We start from the raw sequence: 18,331 nt of genomic DNA on the forward strand, positions 1-18,331 counted from the left end.
TATTTACTATGAATACATTATAAGTTAAAAATGGATGCTTACTGTTACTCAATCCTTACTGAAAGTATAACTAATAATCTGTTGATTCTGAAGAAAGACAATGTAATCCCAACAAAAAATAGCCCATGTCACATGTTTGCAAGCAGTAATTGCCAGGTGCGTGGGTTGACAGAATTCTGTATTTTCTTTCTTTCTTTAACTGGAAAAAATTCCAGTTCATTTAATAAATATATATGGGGTGAAAAAAGAAATAGGCAAAATGGATAATCTTTTTCTAGGTGCTATGCCCCCAATTTTTTTTAAAAAAGGAATGTTACAAAGGTCAAGCAAATCACGAGTATATGAGAAGAAAAAATTATGTAAATGATCTAAACTGAATATCTAACAATCTACTTGTTGTACAAGCCTCTATGATTTGGCCTTTGACTTTTCTCTATTTAGACATCATTAACTTCAAACTATGATTCATTTGACATTAATAGTTAAGGTTCCTGTTTCTCTCTCTCTCTCTCTCTCTCTCGTCTTTCACTTTTCTGAGATACCACTCACTTGCTGTCCCAAGAAAGAGCTGTGAATATGCCTCAGCTTTCAGAACTTTCCATGAGAAAGTAACTTGATAAGGAAACTCAAATTCCAGAATGGGTAACTGCTTTGTACCTCTATTCCAGATATGCTTGTTTTAAAAAGTCTGTGTATCTTTTTAGGATGGAACAGAACTCTTTCAGTGACAGATTAACTGTAAAAACCAGGAGGCTTCCCAGGAAGGTATCATGCCTAACCTTTACCTCTCCCTTACCACAGTATTTAGTACAGAAAGAAAACCATGGCACTATCAGCTCTTAAAACTACAGCACCATACCAACCTCAGTAGAGAAGAGGCACGAACAGTAAGATTCCTCTAGTAAATTTTACACACTTCAGTAGAATAGAAACAGACTACTCAAAAGTGAACGAGTCGCTGAACTGGAAAGTGTGTAGGCTCATACTCAGGACATTTATTATAAATCCCATTAAGTCCAGAGAGCCAGTGAATTATTGCCAAAATTAAACTGTATGATGCCTCTATCAACTGATTCAACAAGATTTCGGCAGATGTCTGAACATTGGAATTACAGTTTTCAGTGCTATGAGAGATATTAATCTACATTAGATATGAGCCCTAACCCCAATGAATTTGCATCTGATAGGATATAAAAAGCATTAAGAACAAATTCTAATAAAAGAAAGGAAATACAGAGATAAATGTCCCATCAACGGATAAAATGTGGAAGTTATTTGGGGCTGTAGAAATTGGGAAAATATTTACTGGGTCCTAAATGATGAGAGAAATTTGGATATCTATGATGGTGGGGAAGTAAAAGAAATTAGAGGAGGGAATAACAACTACTTTCTCCTATCACCTACCTTGTGGACATCAAATAGTCTTCTCCTCAGAGTTATCAATAGTGGCCCTTTCATTCTGCTTCCTCAGAAGTCACCACCCCCAACTCATGTTTCTCAGTAACTCCTGATGCAGCTTTTCAATATAAAATCAGTATCATCATCTCACAGTCTTGACATTGTCTGCTCGCACTGAGGCAACACATTAAAGGAGAAATTCTAAATGGCGCAAAGGACATGCATCAATCAAGCAGTCTCTTCGATTTTTGTTATTGGTGTTATCACTGTAATAAAGCCATCACAAACAAGGTGATAGGCTGCCCTGGTTTTCAAAAAATTATACTTTTTATATTATGTTGAAACACTATAGTATGGCACATCCTTAATTGCAACAGCAAATAGGAGAAGCACTATCGATTAAAGAAATGAATATTAAACTAGAAGCTGCTTTTTCTTAACCTACCTCACTATGCTGAGTGACATCATTCTAGTCACTTAATGTCTCTGTTTCCCAGGCATACCTTTTGTCACTCAGCAATAATATCAGAGTTATTGCAAGGCTCAAATGTGACAGTTTATGTGAAAGCACATGGGAAAATATGAGACACATTCCAATGGAAAGGTTTCATTACACATAAGGCCAAGAGCAGTATGGTAGTATGAAAAGCTCATGGTTTTTGAAGTTAAGACCTAGATTTCAACTCTAGTTCCATTACTTACCAGAATGGGCTTATTTAAGTCAAGCACCTCACTAAGCCTCAGCTCTTCATCAATATCTACTAGTTCATTTCCATCCCTCCTCACAGAGTTGCTGTGATATTAAATACAAATCTAAAAGTCCTTAAGAAACAACAAAAACTAAAAGTACAGTGTATTATTTGCACTAGTACAGCCATTAATATTGTTACTATTACTCTCATGGTTACAGCTACTCCGATAATAACTTATAATATTACTTATTTATTAGAATATAGACTGACTAAAATAAGCATCTTTATCACTAATTCAGCTTCAAATACAATTGGTACAGGTTAAGGCCCTGTTCAAATAAAAAACTGTGTTCGTATAATTTGACTTTAGTTTATCCTTCAGTAAAAAAAATTCTCATTTAGTTCATAAACTACCTAATTCAGATTTGGGCAACAAATAGTCTAAGTTTATAAAAAGTAAACAAATCACAACTGTAGGTAGAAAAAATAAACCTTTTAAAAACATTTTAACCAATATTAACCACTAAAATGCCAGTGATATGTGTGCTAAGCACATCAAACTATTCATTAAAAAAGGTCCAATGTTTTGCCTAGGTGTATGTTCTAGCCACTTTTCAAATGATACAAATTGCTTTTTTTTGAGGCAGGGTTTTGCTCTATTGCCCAGACTGGAGTTCAATGGCACAAACATGGCTTACTGCAGCTTTGATATCCTAAGCTGAAGCAATCCTCCCACCTCAGCCTCCCTTGTAGCCAGGAACACAGGTGCATGCTACCATCTCCAGAGAATTTCGAAATTTTTTGTAGAGACAGATTCTCACCTGTTGCCCAAGTTCAAACCGCATTATTTTTAAGCGCCATTTTCCTAGATGCAAATGTCAAGGCTCCAAAGTTATACAAAGCAGTAAGTTATATTTTCATTTCCCAAGTGCTGATATGCCAGATATTACACCCATACATTTCTTTTCCTTCATCATTTTCTTCTTCTGAGCTGGGGTAAGAAAATAGATGTAGTCAGAAGAGTGAGGGGGTGGGTTGGAGACAGAGCCACGGGTACATATTTATGGAGTTTGGCCTTCACTTCACTTGAATATTGGACACATAAAGAACTTGCCCCAAAAGAGGTGCAGTCATTGCCGTTGGTTTCTGGAAGGTAATTTGTGTTTGCCTGAGAGCCTTGGGCTAAATAGAGAATAACACTATGATTTAGGCTAGGGGCTTTGGGTCACACAGTATCTGTGGAGTCAGAGGCTGGGACCAAGCACATGGGCAATGAATGAATCCTGCCTACATAACAGGGGCCAATGACATCTCTTGACATAGAGGCTCAGGTGAGCTTCCTGTTGGTGACACTCCATGTGTATTATCACACGTTGGTACTCGAAGAGTAACATGTCCTGACTCTAGGAAGATGACAATAGAAGCTCAGCATTTGGTACTTCTACTGAATCCTGCCTTAAGTATTTCTTCCCCTGACGGATTTTAATCTGTGCCTCTCCTGACAATAAACTGTAACCATGGGTATAACCATGGTTTTCAGTGAGTCCTGTGAGTCCTTCTGGAAAGTTAGCACTCCAAAGGTGATTCTGTGAGCCCACAAACTTGCAGTTGGTGCCAGAAGTGAGGGCAGTCTTGAGGACTATGCCCTCTAACTTGGTAGTTGGCCTAAACCCCTTACAACAGCTAACTAATTATGATTATAAGAGCAAACCATAACAAAATAAGAATTGTATCTATTTCATCCACCTTTATATGCTCAGTACGCAGTCTGGTGCCTGAGATGTGGTAGAGTTTCAATCACTATGTATCGAACAAACTTTAGGTTTGCTGAGACTGCTTTGAGGACAAACCAGCATTTGTGCAGTGGTTTGTAAGACTACCAATTAAACTTTGATCAATGTAATCATAGTTAATTGTGCAACAATTGTATGGAATTTGTTCCATCTATACTTGAAATAGGCAATTCTTTAAAATTCAACAAGTCTTTATTGAGAATCTTCCTTTCCCAGGGAATGTGTTTAATGCTGTGGTTGGGAAAAATACGTGGCCCAGACGGCCCAGATAGCAAAGATGAATACGATGTAATTCGTGCCCACCAGCAAAATAAAAGTCAAGTGCTCCGATATCACAGCAGAAGTAGCATCTAATTCTCACAGAGGATGGACAATGGAGACAGGTGACATATCAGGTAAGATTTGAGCTGAGCTTTAAGGAAAATTATGAGTTACATAGGTACAGAAGAGAAAAAGGCAAACATAACAGTATCAGTGATAGCACTTTAGTAAATATTGTTTTTATTCTTTACGTATTTTATCACACATACCATTCTATCAAGTTACCTAAAATATTATATCACTAGTGTTCTAACTACAATTTGAAAATCTAGCTTTATAACTAATGTCATACCAAATGATGTTTATCTACATTTGTTTTATTTAAACAAGTTTCAGTTCAAGCAACTCAAATATAAAAAGATGTGAGTAAATTTACAGAGGATAGTCGAGGACTTACTTGGCTTTTATCTTTTCTGTATAAAATGAAAATATACCTCTCCTTCCTCACTCCCAACTGAAATGCCTTTAAGCATTGTGAACATTTGAGAAAATGTCGGTGGTCTTACAAGTTTTTTTCAAAAACTTTTAAAACTCAAAAAGAATAAAACATTAAAGGATATTACATTTTAAATCAAAACTGGTTAAACAGCAAAATTTTTAAAAGGCACTGTCTATGTATAAGATAAAATTTGTAGAAAAATCTGTTTCAACAGATTGTAACACAGAATGGTATTTCCTGAACTATCAAAGAAGGTGTTTCAGAAACATAAGTTTCCAACATGCTTAACCTTCTTTTGTTGGAGAAAGAGATGCCTTATAGAACTTTTTATTTACTCAATTTTTTAAAGTTATTTAATACCATTAAAATTATCTTGGTCTTCCTTTCTAAAAGGCGCTGTGAGTTTAAATTTAATCAAGGAGTTGAAAAACATGTGTACTGAAAACTACTAAACATTGTCAAAAGAAATCCCATGTTTATAAATCAGAAAACCTAATATTCTTCAAATGTCCATACTACAGGAAACAATCTATATATTCAATACAATTCCTATCAAAATCTCAATGTCATTTTTTGCGTTAATAGAAAACTCCATTCCAAAATTTATATAAAATCTCAAGGAACCTCAAATAGCCAAAATAATCTTAAGAAAAATAAATAAAGCTGTAGGTCTCACACCTTCTGACTTCAAAACATAGTAAAAAACTATGGTAATCGAACAGTATGATACTGGCACAAAGAGACACAAACACCAATGGGACACAATAGAGAGCCCAGAAATAAACCCTCTAATATGTGGTCAAATCATCTTCAACAAGATTACACAATGGAGAAGGGTTAGCCTCTCAACAGGTGGTGTTGGAAAAATTGTATATCCACATGCAAAAGAATGAAATGGGACCCTTACCTTATACCACATGTAACATTAATTCAAAATGGATTACAAATCTATGCATAAGAGGAGACTGAGGCAGGAGAATCACTTGAACCCACGAGGTGGAGCTTACAGTGAGCTGAGATCACACCACTGCACTCCAGCCTGGCAACAAAGCAAGACTCTATCTCAAAAAAACAAAAAATAAAACAAAAACAACAAACAAACAAACAAACAAAAAACCTTCTAGAATAAAACATAGAAAAATCCTTCATGACATTGGATTTGGCAACTATATCTTGGATATGACACCAAAAGAATAAGCAGCAAAAGCAACAATAGACACATAGGACTACATGCAACTTTAAAACTTCTACGTGTCAACAGAAACAACTAACAGAGTGAGAAGGTAGCCTTCAGAATGGGAGAAAATATTTGCAAATCATATATCTGGTAAGGGCTTAATAGCCAGAATCTATAAAGAACTCCTACAACTCAATAACAACAACACAAAACAACTCAATTAAAAAGTAGGCAAAGGAATTGAATAGACATGTCTCCAAAGAGGATTTATAAATGACTAACAGGTATGTTAAAAGATGCTCATTACTACTAGTTATTAGAGAAATGCAAATCAGAACAAAATGAGATATCATCTCACACCTGTTAGGATGGCTACTATCAAAAGAAACAAAAAGTATCAAGTCTTAGCAAGGATGTGAAGAAATTGGAACTTTCGTGCACTGTTGGTGGGAATGTAAAATGATGCTGCTGATAGGGAAAACAGTATGGTGTTTTCTCAAAACAAAACAAACAGAGTTACCATATAATCCAGCAAGATCTTGACAAGGAATTTGTACATCCATGTTCATTGCAGCAGTAATCTCATATCCAAGAGGTCAAAGTAACTTAAATGTCCATCAATAGATGAATAGATAAACAGAATGTGGGATGTACATAACATACATTAAAATATTTTAAACATTAAAAAGAAAGAAATCCTGTCATATTCTACAACATAGATGAATGTTGAGAACATTATGCTAAGTGAAATAAGCCAGTTACAAAAAGCACAAATACTGCATTATTCCACCTATATGAGATATCTAAAGTAGTCAAACTCTTTGTAACTGTAAGTAAAAAATGGTGTTTGCTAGGGGCTGGGGGAAGAGAGGAAAGAGAGCTGTTGTTCAATTGGTATACAGAATTTTAGTTTTTCAGGACAGAAAAAAGTTTCTGTAGAGATTACCTACAAAGGAAAGAATATTAAACTGATGGCAACTTCTCCTAATGAACAATAGATACCAGAAACCAATGTAATATTATTTTCCAAATGCTGAGAAAAATATTGGTCTACTCAGAATTTTATAACTACCTGAACTGCAATTCAAGAATGAAAGGGAAAGGAAGACATTTTCATGGATACCAAAAGCAAGTTCACCATCCACACACCCTCACACACAAAACAATCAAAGGTTTAGTTTAGAAGAAAAGTGAAATCAGAGACCAAATTTGATATATACACACAAACAAAAATTCTATGCATACAAATTATTCAAAACATTCATTAATTTAATAGTTATAAAATAACTAATTGTGCATATGATTTTATTTTAAAGTGCAACTAATCAAACCGGCAGCAAGAAAGGCTGTGGTCTTTACTAGCAAGAAAACACCATAACGTCCATAAGCTGTTGGAAAGGAAGACAGAAACACTCAAAAATATTGAGCAAAGTATGTCGTTATTTATACATGATTTTAAAAAATAAGACTAACCACTAAAGGAATAAAAATATAGTCTAGGGTTACAAACTTGCAGAAGAATTTAATAAAATAAAATCATGTGAATAAAACAACAGGATGTTTTTTAAGAAGAAAAGAGAAGCAAAAGGAAATTTAGAAAAATACAAACTACTATGGTAAAAACACATCCAGATACATCAATAATCTCATCAAATATATATGGATTAAACTCACCTATTAAAACACAAAATTTCAGAGCAACTCTTAAAACTACAGCTCTGTGCTTTAGACCTAACAGTCACTCCATCTTTGACACTCTCTCCTCCTGCTTCCTGGTGAAGAAATAGAAATCAAAAGTAACAAGGGAATTAATTCCTAGCTTAAAAATAAATAGAAGCCAGGTAAATGACGTAAATGACACTAGAAAAATTATACTACTTGTGAATCTTTTGGGTTCTAAATGAGCTTATCTAGGTTCTCTTAGTTTGCCTCAGCCTTCTCCTCTCTCTCAATAAACTGCAGTTATGACCCTTATTGGTTGCCCAACTACAGTGTTGCCCACGACATAGAAAATTGCTTTTCAAAGAAATTCTAGCCTTAATGCATACCAGAAACACCTCAGGAAAGTCAAAGTTAACGGATGATTTTTAACTCACCAGGGGAAAGCATTGTGATTGTAAGTATGAGGCAAGTTTGATTTAAGTGGAGAGAAGAACCGAAAATCTAGATACCCCACTAGGTTTACAAAGGTAAACTCCATCACCAAAGAAACTGCCTCTTGTGGCTCAAGATCCCACCCCCTCTTAACCTCAGATCTAAGCCAGAAAGAGGGAAGGAACGCATCTCTGAAAAGCTTCAGAGAATGAAACCACAACCCAGCAATCCCTCCAAACTCCCTCCTTCCCTTATACAATTGTCTCCTGCTTACAATACTGTTGGCAAACTTTCTGTGTTTTTCTTTGTTATGGACCTTTGGGGATCAACTCTAGTCTAATAAACTGAACTCTACAGCTTCTGTGGAATTATAACCTGAATTATGACCTTTTAAATACACATAATACAGTCTACATTTAGCTGCTTATTTAATGACTGATTAAATCTTTAAAGTAAGACTAACCAGAAATATTCAAAATAACATCATCTTGTCTTTTTTCTTATTTTAATTCTTACATTTAAAATGGACTCACAATAACTGGACATTAAGAATTGTCAGAGCTGTGACACACTAAGAGAGCCCATTATTTTGACTGAAAATGTATTTAAGTGTTATTTTGAGCAGAAACTTTGAAAAAATGTGTATGTACACATATAGCATGTAAGTGTATATTTTGATCTGAATATTTTCAGGAGTAAAATATTAACTTCAATAATTGTAATACAAATGACAGATGTATTACTAATAAGCAAGTATGATGTACCTGTTGGAGCCAAAGGAAAATTTTCCCTTCGCCCTCTGTAGATTAAGTGAAAATCGATGGACAAAAGGCTGATTAACAGGAGAAAAGAAATACAAATTTATTAACGTGCACTGGGGAGAATCACAGGGTGATCACCCCACCATGTGAAATGTGGTATACATGGTTATATACCCTTCTTTTTATTTATTTATTTATTTTTTATTTTTATATATGGAGTCTGGCTCTGTCACCCAGGCTGGAGTGCAGTGGCGCAATCTTGGCTCACTGCAACCTCTGCCTCCCGGGTTCACACCATTCTCTTGCCTCAGCCTCCCGAGTACCTGGGACTATAGGCACCCGTCACCATGCCTGACTAATTTTTTGTATTTTTAGTAGAGACAGGGTTTCACCAAGTTAGCCAGGATGGTCTCGATCTCCTGATCTCGTGATCCGCCCACCTCGGCCTCCCAAAATGCTGGGAATAGAGGCGTGAGCCACCGCGCCTGGCTAATACCCTTCTTTTTAGAGAAAAGGGAGATGGGGAGGTGTGGACGATTTTATAGCGATAGCAAATGATTCTGGGGGGAGTTCAATGAACTTAAAGAACATACAATGAGCTGGGACGAAGTCTTTTGGATCTGCAGAGCAGACCATGGTTTGTGACAAAACGCTGTCTAGGTGTATTGATGAACTTCAGTCTTCCTTCCTGTGATATGAGTTCAGTTAATGAAAACTCTGGGAAGAGACCAAAGGTAATTGTTTTCTTCTTTGGCAGGTCCGAGCTTAGGTAGATAAGGGAACTCCAGAGAACAACTTCATCCTGTGCTTTGGGAGAGACAGGATTGAGCCACAGGAGGCAGAGGGAGTTCAGAGAGACTCTGAGGTGGCTGCTTCTGTACAGCGTGTAAAAACGCCATATTTGAGGGTATCAATTTCTGAGCTCCAATATACCAGAAATTTGTTTAATTGAACATTGGAAGAGCCTAATGAAAACTAGTCAATAACGAATTTAGAATCCAGCAGACATATGGGAACTTCCAAAATAACCTTGTGCTATTTACTGAGATCATAGAAAGTAAGGGTGGAAATCTGTAACCATGATTTTCAATGAATTTTTTTCATGAACTACAAATAGCCAACTCTCTTACAGGAAAGCGGAAATACACACACACACACACACACACACACACACACACCATTCAGTGCAGCCACATTCTCTCAACACACAAATTATTATTATTGTTATTATTATTATTATTATTATTATTATTATTATTATTATTATTATTTTGAGATGGAGTCTTGCTCTGTCGCCCAGGCTGGAGTGCAGTAGCACGATCTTGGCTCACTGCAAGCTCTGCTTTCCGGGTTCACGCCATTCTCCTGCCTCAGCCTCCCGAGTAGCTGGGACTACAGGCGCCCGCCACCACGCCCGGCTAATTTTTTTGTATTTTTAGCAGAGAGGGGGTTTCACCGTGTTAGCCAGGATGGTCTCGATCTCCTGACCTCGTGATCCACCCGCCTCGGCCTCCCAAAGTGCTGGGATTACAGGCGTGAGCCACCGCGTCCGGCCTCAACACATAAATTATTATCCTGAGAGTGAGACAAGCAGCAGAATTGTGTTCGTAACTTTAAAATATGTCAGTGCTGATAACGTAGCCACTGATGCCACCTAATTTTGCCAGTTTGGGATTTGAAAGAAGACATGATACAACATGGTGTCCAACATGCTCATTTGAAAGGTCCAAAATTAAGCCAGCAGAGGAAGATAATTTGCCCAAAGGGATATCAAGATAGTACATGAAATGCAAATAAAACTCAAATATCCTTTCTCATAATCCAGAGCTCTTTCCATAAATTCATATTGCCTTTAAGTTAAAGTTATTCTGAGACTCTGACACAGTAGATAAAACATAGACCTACTAAATACAAACAAAGCCACAATCCATTATGAAAGTTTTTTTCTCCATGGGAGGACAGAGACTATTTCCAGACAAATTGAAGAATTTTCCTTCCTGAGCCGTCCTCTATGCTTAAAGGAGAGATAACAAGAGAAAAGAAAAATGTCTTGCTTTTTGAATTAGACAGAAAGGTAAAATTCCAAAGGGAGAATATTCTGCAGAAATGGAAGCTAGACACAAGGAATTTATATTGCATGGAGAGTAACTGCAATATAGTCATTCAACAAGACATGGTCCTTAACACTCTAAATTACAAAACCTCAAAATAATCCTGAAAAACGGGATCACAAAATATAAAATGACTTCAACTTCCAATTTTCTTGCCTAACATGATGGTTACTCCATTACCTCTCAGTGGTAGTTCACACACATACACACAAATACACACTACAATGTACTTACTGAACTGTAGAGATAGCCTTCACCATTCATGGCCACATAGAGGCTAGCCTTCACTCCTTGGATGGCCACTACACGCAGGCCCACGGGAATTAGATTGAAGAGAGCTGGGGGGAGAAAAAGAAAGGAGGAAGGGATCAGTGACCTTTTGAATAAATAATCTTTTTTCTTATAATAATTCTTTTGAGAATTAAAACCTATTAATTGAACTTGGTAGAAAAATGGAGAGAGAAAGAAATAAAGAGAGGTCTAAAAATGAGGGAAATTGACTTCTTGACCCTGCGCCAGCAATAATTACCTATGTAACTTCAGGTAAGTTACATAAACTCTGTACAAAGGGGTTGGATTAGAAGGTCTCTAAAGGCCCAACTGGATCTGAGATTTCAGGATTCCTGATCCTTAAAATTACCCTCAAACAGGGTAATATAAGGTAATTTTTTCTAACAAACAAATAATATGAACCGAAAAATTCTCAACAGGAGAAAATGTATCTGTAGTTATAAGAAATAACAAAATATTATCTTTACAACAGTCCAAAGCTTCTTGTTTTTAGTCTTTTCCTTGTTGTTCCAAACGTTATATTGAACACAGAAGAAGAATGCAAAAATTACTGACCTATTGGTGATAACATTCAGACAAAACTTTTTTCTTGATATCTCAATTTTTTACATGTAAAGAAAGAAAGATAAACAGATGGATAGATGATTGACAGATAGCTTAAGCTATAAAGGATATATTTTATATATTTATATCCAGGTGGGAAAAATACATGTATGTGTATATATGTGTATATACACACATATATACACACATATATACACATATATATACACACACACACATACCCAAAACCATTAAGAATTAATTTGACAAAAGTAATTCAACATCCTAAGATGAAATGGGAACATGCTTGCAGTCTTTACATATTCGAGTTGCTCATCACTCAAAGTACTCAATAGTCTATATGTCCACTTGGAGATGGAATTCATAGATCAGAAAAAAACATACCTAAGAGAACCTTCTATTTTTCTTCCAACAATGTATTTGTGTCCTTGGGAGAACTTCAGTTGCTTTTGAGATCACAAAATGAGCATAAACAGAAAACATTGCCCCCACCCCGAAACAATTCACATTGCATATGGAAGAAAAGCAATCATATACTTAGGTTCTGTAGATGGCAACATGGATATGAATTAAGTATCTCATGGTTGTATGCATAAGAAAATATCTCTGCAGTTCATTTCAGTATCCTGGCTTCATTAGAAGTTCTTATCCACCTTTTCTATTGGTAAAATTCCTCTCGGTTCTCGTCTTCTTAGTTTTTAATACAAGATACACATAAATTAACCCGAGGGCTACTGTTATTCAGGGATGCCTCTATTTTTCTGGGCTTCTCTCAACCTACAATAGTAAGCTAAACACACACACTCGCAGACACACACTCTCACAGTATTTGGCTTTCAGTCAATGTTCAATGGACAGGTGTAGAGGATCAAGCCTTAGACCACAGGTTTGGTAGAACAGGATTCCATTCTTAGCTGTTGACATCGGATCGGTCTTTTTGCCTCTTTGAACCCATTTCCACATTTGTCATGAAAACTGAGACTAGATAAGAAACTATAAGTAGTTTCTCATAGATTAATTGTTGGCTCAATTTAGATTTGAACTGGTTTTATTTCTTGCTATATTCTTACCAGTGTCCTTGTGTTACTGAAACAACTTAAGAAACACAAGAACTAGACAAAGTCTAGTTGGGGAGAAAAAGCTAAGACATATGGAATAATATGATACAGTGTATAATTTACTTCTATAATTAAATATAATATATGCATTCTATATATATATATTCTCTATATTACAGAAGTTCAGGAAAATGGAAGCTCTGTGTGGCCTGAAGTATTCATGGAATGCCTTACACAGAAAATGGAACCTGAGTTGACACTTAAAGAAGCAGCAGAAGTTGAGAAAGCCAAGAACAGAAAACATTTTAGTGAGGCAGGAAGTTAGGTGGTTTTGCAGAGTAATGTGTGTATGCAGAAAGGGACTGGCAGATTGGAGGATCTGATTTATATTGGGGGGGAAATGAGAAAGAACACCATGTAAATAAAATAAGGATAAATAACTGCGAGCCTGTCGCTCTAATCTTAGATATCTAGACTTTACCAAATGGGCAACAAGATGTGTGCCATATGAAAACTAGAGTAAAAACACAGATTATGAGTATGAGATTTGCAGACACACAGTTTCTAAACCCTCCACTAAGTTACATGGCTTTGAGCTATTCATTTAACTTCTCTGCCTTAGTTTTCCTATCTGTAAAATGCACATGATAATCCTTATTGCACAGAGTTGATAGAACCAAATGCATTGTCATGTTTCTGAAAGTGATTCACAGAGACATGTCCTCTTGAAGAGCTATTTGTCATGAACACCTAATTCTTCTGTTTGTCAGGTAAAGTTACCATAAGGCTACTATAAAAACTGACATATTGCCTCAGTAATACTTTTTAGTTTATATTCAGCAGATTGTTTTAATGCTTTAAAATATAATACTTTATATTTGTGTAACAATTTTCAAAGTGCTGATATGTTCGTTAATTATATTTGATCCTCAACCATAAATGCTATGAAGAATTTAGGACAGAATGATTACCTTAATTTTTAGAAGCACAAAAAGATTTAGAGTTAACCCAGGGGAAAATGCATCTAAACAAAGGCTTTCAGGCTCTCTAATGGGGCTACCTGTTCGAAACATCATATTTCATCTTTTTGTTCTTTCTTTTTTTTTTTTTGACATAGTCTAGCTCTGTCACTCAGCTGGAGTGCAAGTGATTCTCCTGCCTCAGCCTCCCGAGTAGCTGGTATTACAGGCACCCACCACCACACCCAGCTAATTTTTGTATTTTTTGTAGAGATGGGGTTTCACTGTGTTGGCCAGGCTGGTCTCGAACTCCTGATCTTGTGATCCACCTGTCTCGGCCTCCCCTTTTTGTTCTTTTAATTTCCTCTAATATCCATTCTTACCTTCTTGCAAATAAATAGATTATTCAGCTACATCTTCTTACATATCCTGCAACCAGATGTAGGATGTAGGTCCTATGGACTCACTACTGGTCAATGAGATGTGAGTCATCACATCATTACAGGCTGGAGGAATCCTCCCTTATAGACAATTTATAGGTGTCCTTTGCACCCCTTCTCAACCTTTGCCTATTGCTGTTTGAATGGAGATATGGTAGCTGGATCATTTGAAACCATAAAAACAAGGACTACTCCCCAGCGGGTGTTGGTAGGTGAGCTGGAAGGAGTTGGGTCCCTGAGAGCTTTGTGGAGCAGTGGCACAAGTCCAACATTCAATTACCCAGGTCTGGCTTTTATGTGAGAAAATAAGTCCTTGTTATTTTACTCTGTGCAATGCAGAGCCAACTCTAATCCTAACTGATAGAGATGCTAATGAAAGCAGAATTAATATGCAAGATATTAACTAGATGCAAGGTACTTCATTTTAAATAAAAGCAGATACTGGAAAATATTAAGTTCACTGACAATTACTGTGAGAAGGAGAAAAGACTTTCCAGGATAAATGCTAAGAACACTGGTTTACATAGCTCACCATAGAAGGAAAAGCAACTATAAAATTTTTCCTACATGAAGAATGACAGCAAACTGATAATGCTAGGCAGGGACAGAAACAAGAAACCTGTTTGAAAGTTTTATATGAACCACAAGATGATAATGGCTTTTAGCTGGTTTGCTTTGTGAGACATACCAAGCCCATTTTTAAAAATCAGTAAATGATTTGAAATACGACTTTATTGGTAAAAGCTAAACACGGTATCTCTGGAAACGTCCTCATCTGCCTCCTAAAAATCCCAAAAGGCGGCAAATGACTTACTCTTATCCATTAATTATCTTCTGGCTCCAGCTCACAGGAGCCCTTTGCTACTCCTTTCACTACTCCTCAAAGCCACTGTCCTAACTCATAGTAACTGGGCTACTTGACTCCACCCACTCTTTAAGTCCCTTGCATCCTCTTATGCCATTTTCCTGCTTACAACCTGCAGTGATTCCTTTCCTCCCTGTCTCCAGTGTCCTTTACAACCTGGCTCCAACCCACATTTCCAGCTTATCACCTGTCACCCTTTCCATCTGCTGTAACCGGCTTCACAGAGCTTTTTGCCATTTCCTAAGTTCCCCCTCAATCTTTAACTAGGCTGGAGTTTGTCCTCTTTTGTCCTCTATCTCTTTTTGGAAAGCTTATCTTCCCACTTCTAAATTTGGCCAACTCTTTTCATCATTTAAGGCCTACCTTGTTGAACTTCCCCATGAGTCTTGCCCAAAGCCCTTCAGAAATAATACTTCCCTTTTCCAGATGGCTTATTTCTTGTGTATATTTTGGTAATGGTATTTAGAACATGGTTTTAGAGTTCTTTGTTTATATCTCTGTCTCTATCCCTACAATGCAAGATTCTTGAGGGTAGTTGCTGTAATGTCTAGCCCAGTTACAAGTACATAGCTTTATTAAATAAATGTTATTATATGGGTTATGACAAAAACACATTCTTTCCAGGAATGTAGGTTTCCTTGTTACAATGAAAGTTCTTTTTAAGATAAAAATGAAATTAGAAACTTAAAGCATCTCAGCCTGATAGTCAAGGTTAATCTAAAGCATACATTTGTGCTACATGGCACTTTCACTTCAATACTGAGTGCTTCTAGTAATTTGCTCTTCCTCCTCCTACCTTCTAAACTCCATCTTTTTGCTAACTTAGTTCCCTCTGCTTGGAATGTCACTCTCCCTACATCTTCACACTGAAATCCCTGACATACTTGAAATGACACACCAAATGCCAAGTGCTTTCTTTCACTTCTTAGCTGCCCTATTCCTGGATCCAGACTATATTTATCACAATTTATAGTTTTATTCCTCTAAAAAATCTGTTTCCTCTCCCAACCACAACTAGATTGTAAGCTCTCCAAAACAAAACTCACATCGAAACTACACTTGTATAATACAAGGAAAGGAGGACACAGAGAGAGACACAGAAAGAAAACAAGAGAGAGAATACGCAGGGTAGTATATATTCTGTGTATATTAGCAATCCCAGTAAACATTTGTGGACTAAATACTACAATTATATACAAAATAGAGTCCAAGTATTTAATCTGACATTCAAAGATCTTCTTAAACTTGTCCTTTCCAAAAGGGGTATCTTGTTCTAAATCTTTTTGTAAAGTTGACTCTTGTATTTTAAAAACTGAAATAATGGAGCTGGTACTCTTGGCTTCCATAAACCAAGCTCAATCATAAAACCTCACGGAAAAAAGGTATTGGAAAAGGTAATGAAGGGAAAGTATAGTCTCTTCAACAAATGGTGTTGAGAAAACTGGGTATTCACATATGAAGGAATGAAACTGGGTCCTTATATTATACCATACACAAAATTCGCTCAAAATTGATTAAATAATTAAATGTGAGACCTAAAACTGTAAAACCCATAGGGGAAAAAAAAAAAACAAAACAAAACATAGGGGAAAAAGTTGACATTGGCCTTGGCAAAGATTTATTTCTTGGATATGACATTAAAAGCACAGGCAAATGAAAGCAAAAAAAAAAAAATAGACAAGTGGGATTACATCAAACTAAAAAGTTTCTGCAGAGCCAAGGAAACAATCAACAGAATGCAAAGGCAACCTATGGAATGGGAGAAAATATTTGCAAATTGTATATCTGGTAGGGGTTCAATATCCAGAGTACATAAGAAATTCCTATGACTCAATAGCAAAAACAAAATAAAACAAATAAGCCAATTAAAAAATGGACACAGGGCTTGAACGACATCTCTCCAGAACAACATACAAATGGCCAACAGATATATGAAAAGATACTCAACATCACTAATCATCAGATAATGAGCTGTGAACCTAAAATAAACACTTCCAAGTTATAAAATATTAAAGGATCACTTTGATTAATCATGCTACATGAAAGATTGAATTATCTCTATATTTATCTCTACAAGAAATGTATAATAAAAAATTGTTGTCATATGGAAAGACATTCAAAAATCATATATCCACAATAATGGGAAGGAAATGCGTAGACTTGCTGCTATCAGGCAATTAATTAAAATACTGTATTATTTTCCTGAGTTTTATCATCTTTGATAGTTCCCAGCTTTTCAAAATTTAAACTTTTGTGGTTTATTTTCTCACTGTAAATACTCAATTTTGCATCTAATTTTCATTTAATTATATTTATTTTTTTGAGGGAGAATCCCACATAAGCTTTAGGACCTACAAAACCTAAGTCATTCTCAGGCTGAAATTTCAGTGGAAGGAGAAGATGAGAGAAAGTAACAAATGAGAAAAGAAAAACTAAAGAGATAATATTCATTGAATGTCTACTTTTTTTTCAGGCATCCTGCTAGGCATCTTGATATGCAAAATGCCATTGTATTATAAACTCAGTATTTGACTACTTGAAGTAGTCAAAGTACTTAAAGTCATTTAACAGTATATAAAAATCCTAACTTCTCTGAGGGGTACAAAGTGAAAAATAATTGAGAAAATGAAAAGTACCATCCTAACCTTTGGGGTAGGACCTTGGCCTTAGTAAGTTGAGTTCGCATACAGCACTTGTAAAAACCTGACTTAGAAGTCATTTATTCTTACCATAAAAATTTATTGAGCACTTACTGTATGCCAAATATCACGCTGAAGCTAAAAAAAAAAAAAAAAAGAGTGATGAACATAACAGATGTGGTCTCTAGTGAAAAGACTCTTATTTGTGACTCTTTCTGAGGTTTCCACTATTTTAAGGGCAAGTTGAAGGCACCCGAAACTTTTATTATGAACCCTAATGCCTAGCATGATATCTTGGTTTTAGACGCTGTTATTCAATATTTGCTGAATACATAAATGAATGACGAGTAGTTTCTCCTTGCTCATGTTTATTCGTAACTTTTCTAGGACACATTTTTATAATTTAGCATGTAAGAAAAAATTGAAGATAATATGTATTACACATAGACTAAAGGAAAGCCAAAAAACCTACATGGTACAAAGTCTGAAATGGCAGAATCATGGGACGCATGGGCCTGGTGAGGATAGGAGTACATGTGTGTAGAGTGATGCAAGGTTGGAGGGAGTTAAGAGGAAGGAAAGAGTTTGGGGCATCTGTTACAATTGAGATATTAAACACCTTGTCAGCAAGGCGTGGTGGCTCATGCCTGTAATCTCAGCACTTTGAGAGGCTAAGGCAGGAGGATCACTTGAGCTCAGGAGTTTGAGACTAGCCTGAGAAACACAGGG

At 36.1% G+C, this 18,331-nt stretch overlaps 1 protein-coding gene across 3 annotated transcripts in view; it reads right to left on the reverse strand.

The window, feature by feature from the left end:
• FGF12 (fibroblast growth factor 12) overlaps positions 1 to 18,331 on the reverse strand; it is a 584,720-nt gene that overhangs the window by 170,634 nt on the left and 395,755 nt on the right. For all 3 annotated transcript variants that reach the window (XM_025376976.1, XM_025376975.1, XM_025376974.1), the window contains one exon: positions 11,021 to 11,124. In XM_025376976.1, coding sequence (XP_025232761.1) covers positions 11,021 to 11,124 — 104 coding nt within the window. The remainder of the gene's footprint in view (positions 1 to 11,020; positions 11,125 to 18,331) is intronic.

The sequence above is a fragment of the Theropithecus gelada genome, chromosome 2, assembly GCF_003255815.1.
Source record: "Theropithecus gelada isolate Dixy chromosome 2, Tgel_1.0, whole genome shotgun sequence".
Taxonomy (NCBI): domain Eukaryota; kingdom Metazoa; phylum Chordata; class Mammalia; order Primates; family Cercopithecidae; genus Theropithecus; species Theropithecus gelada.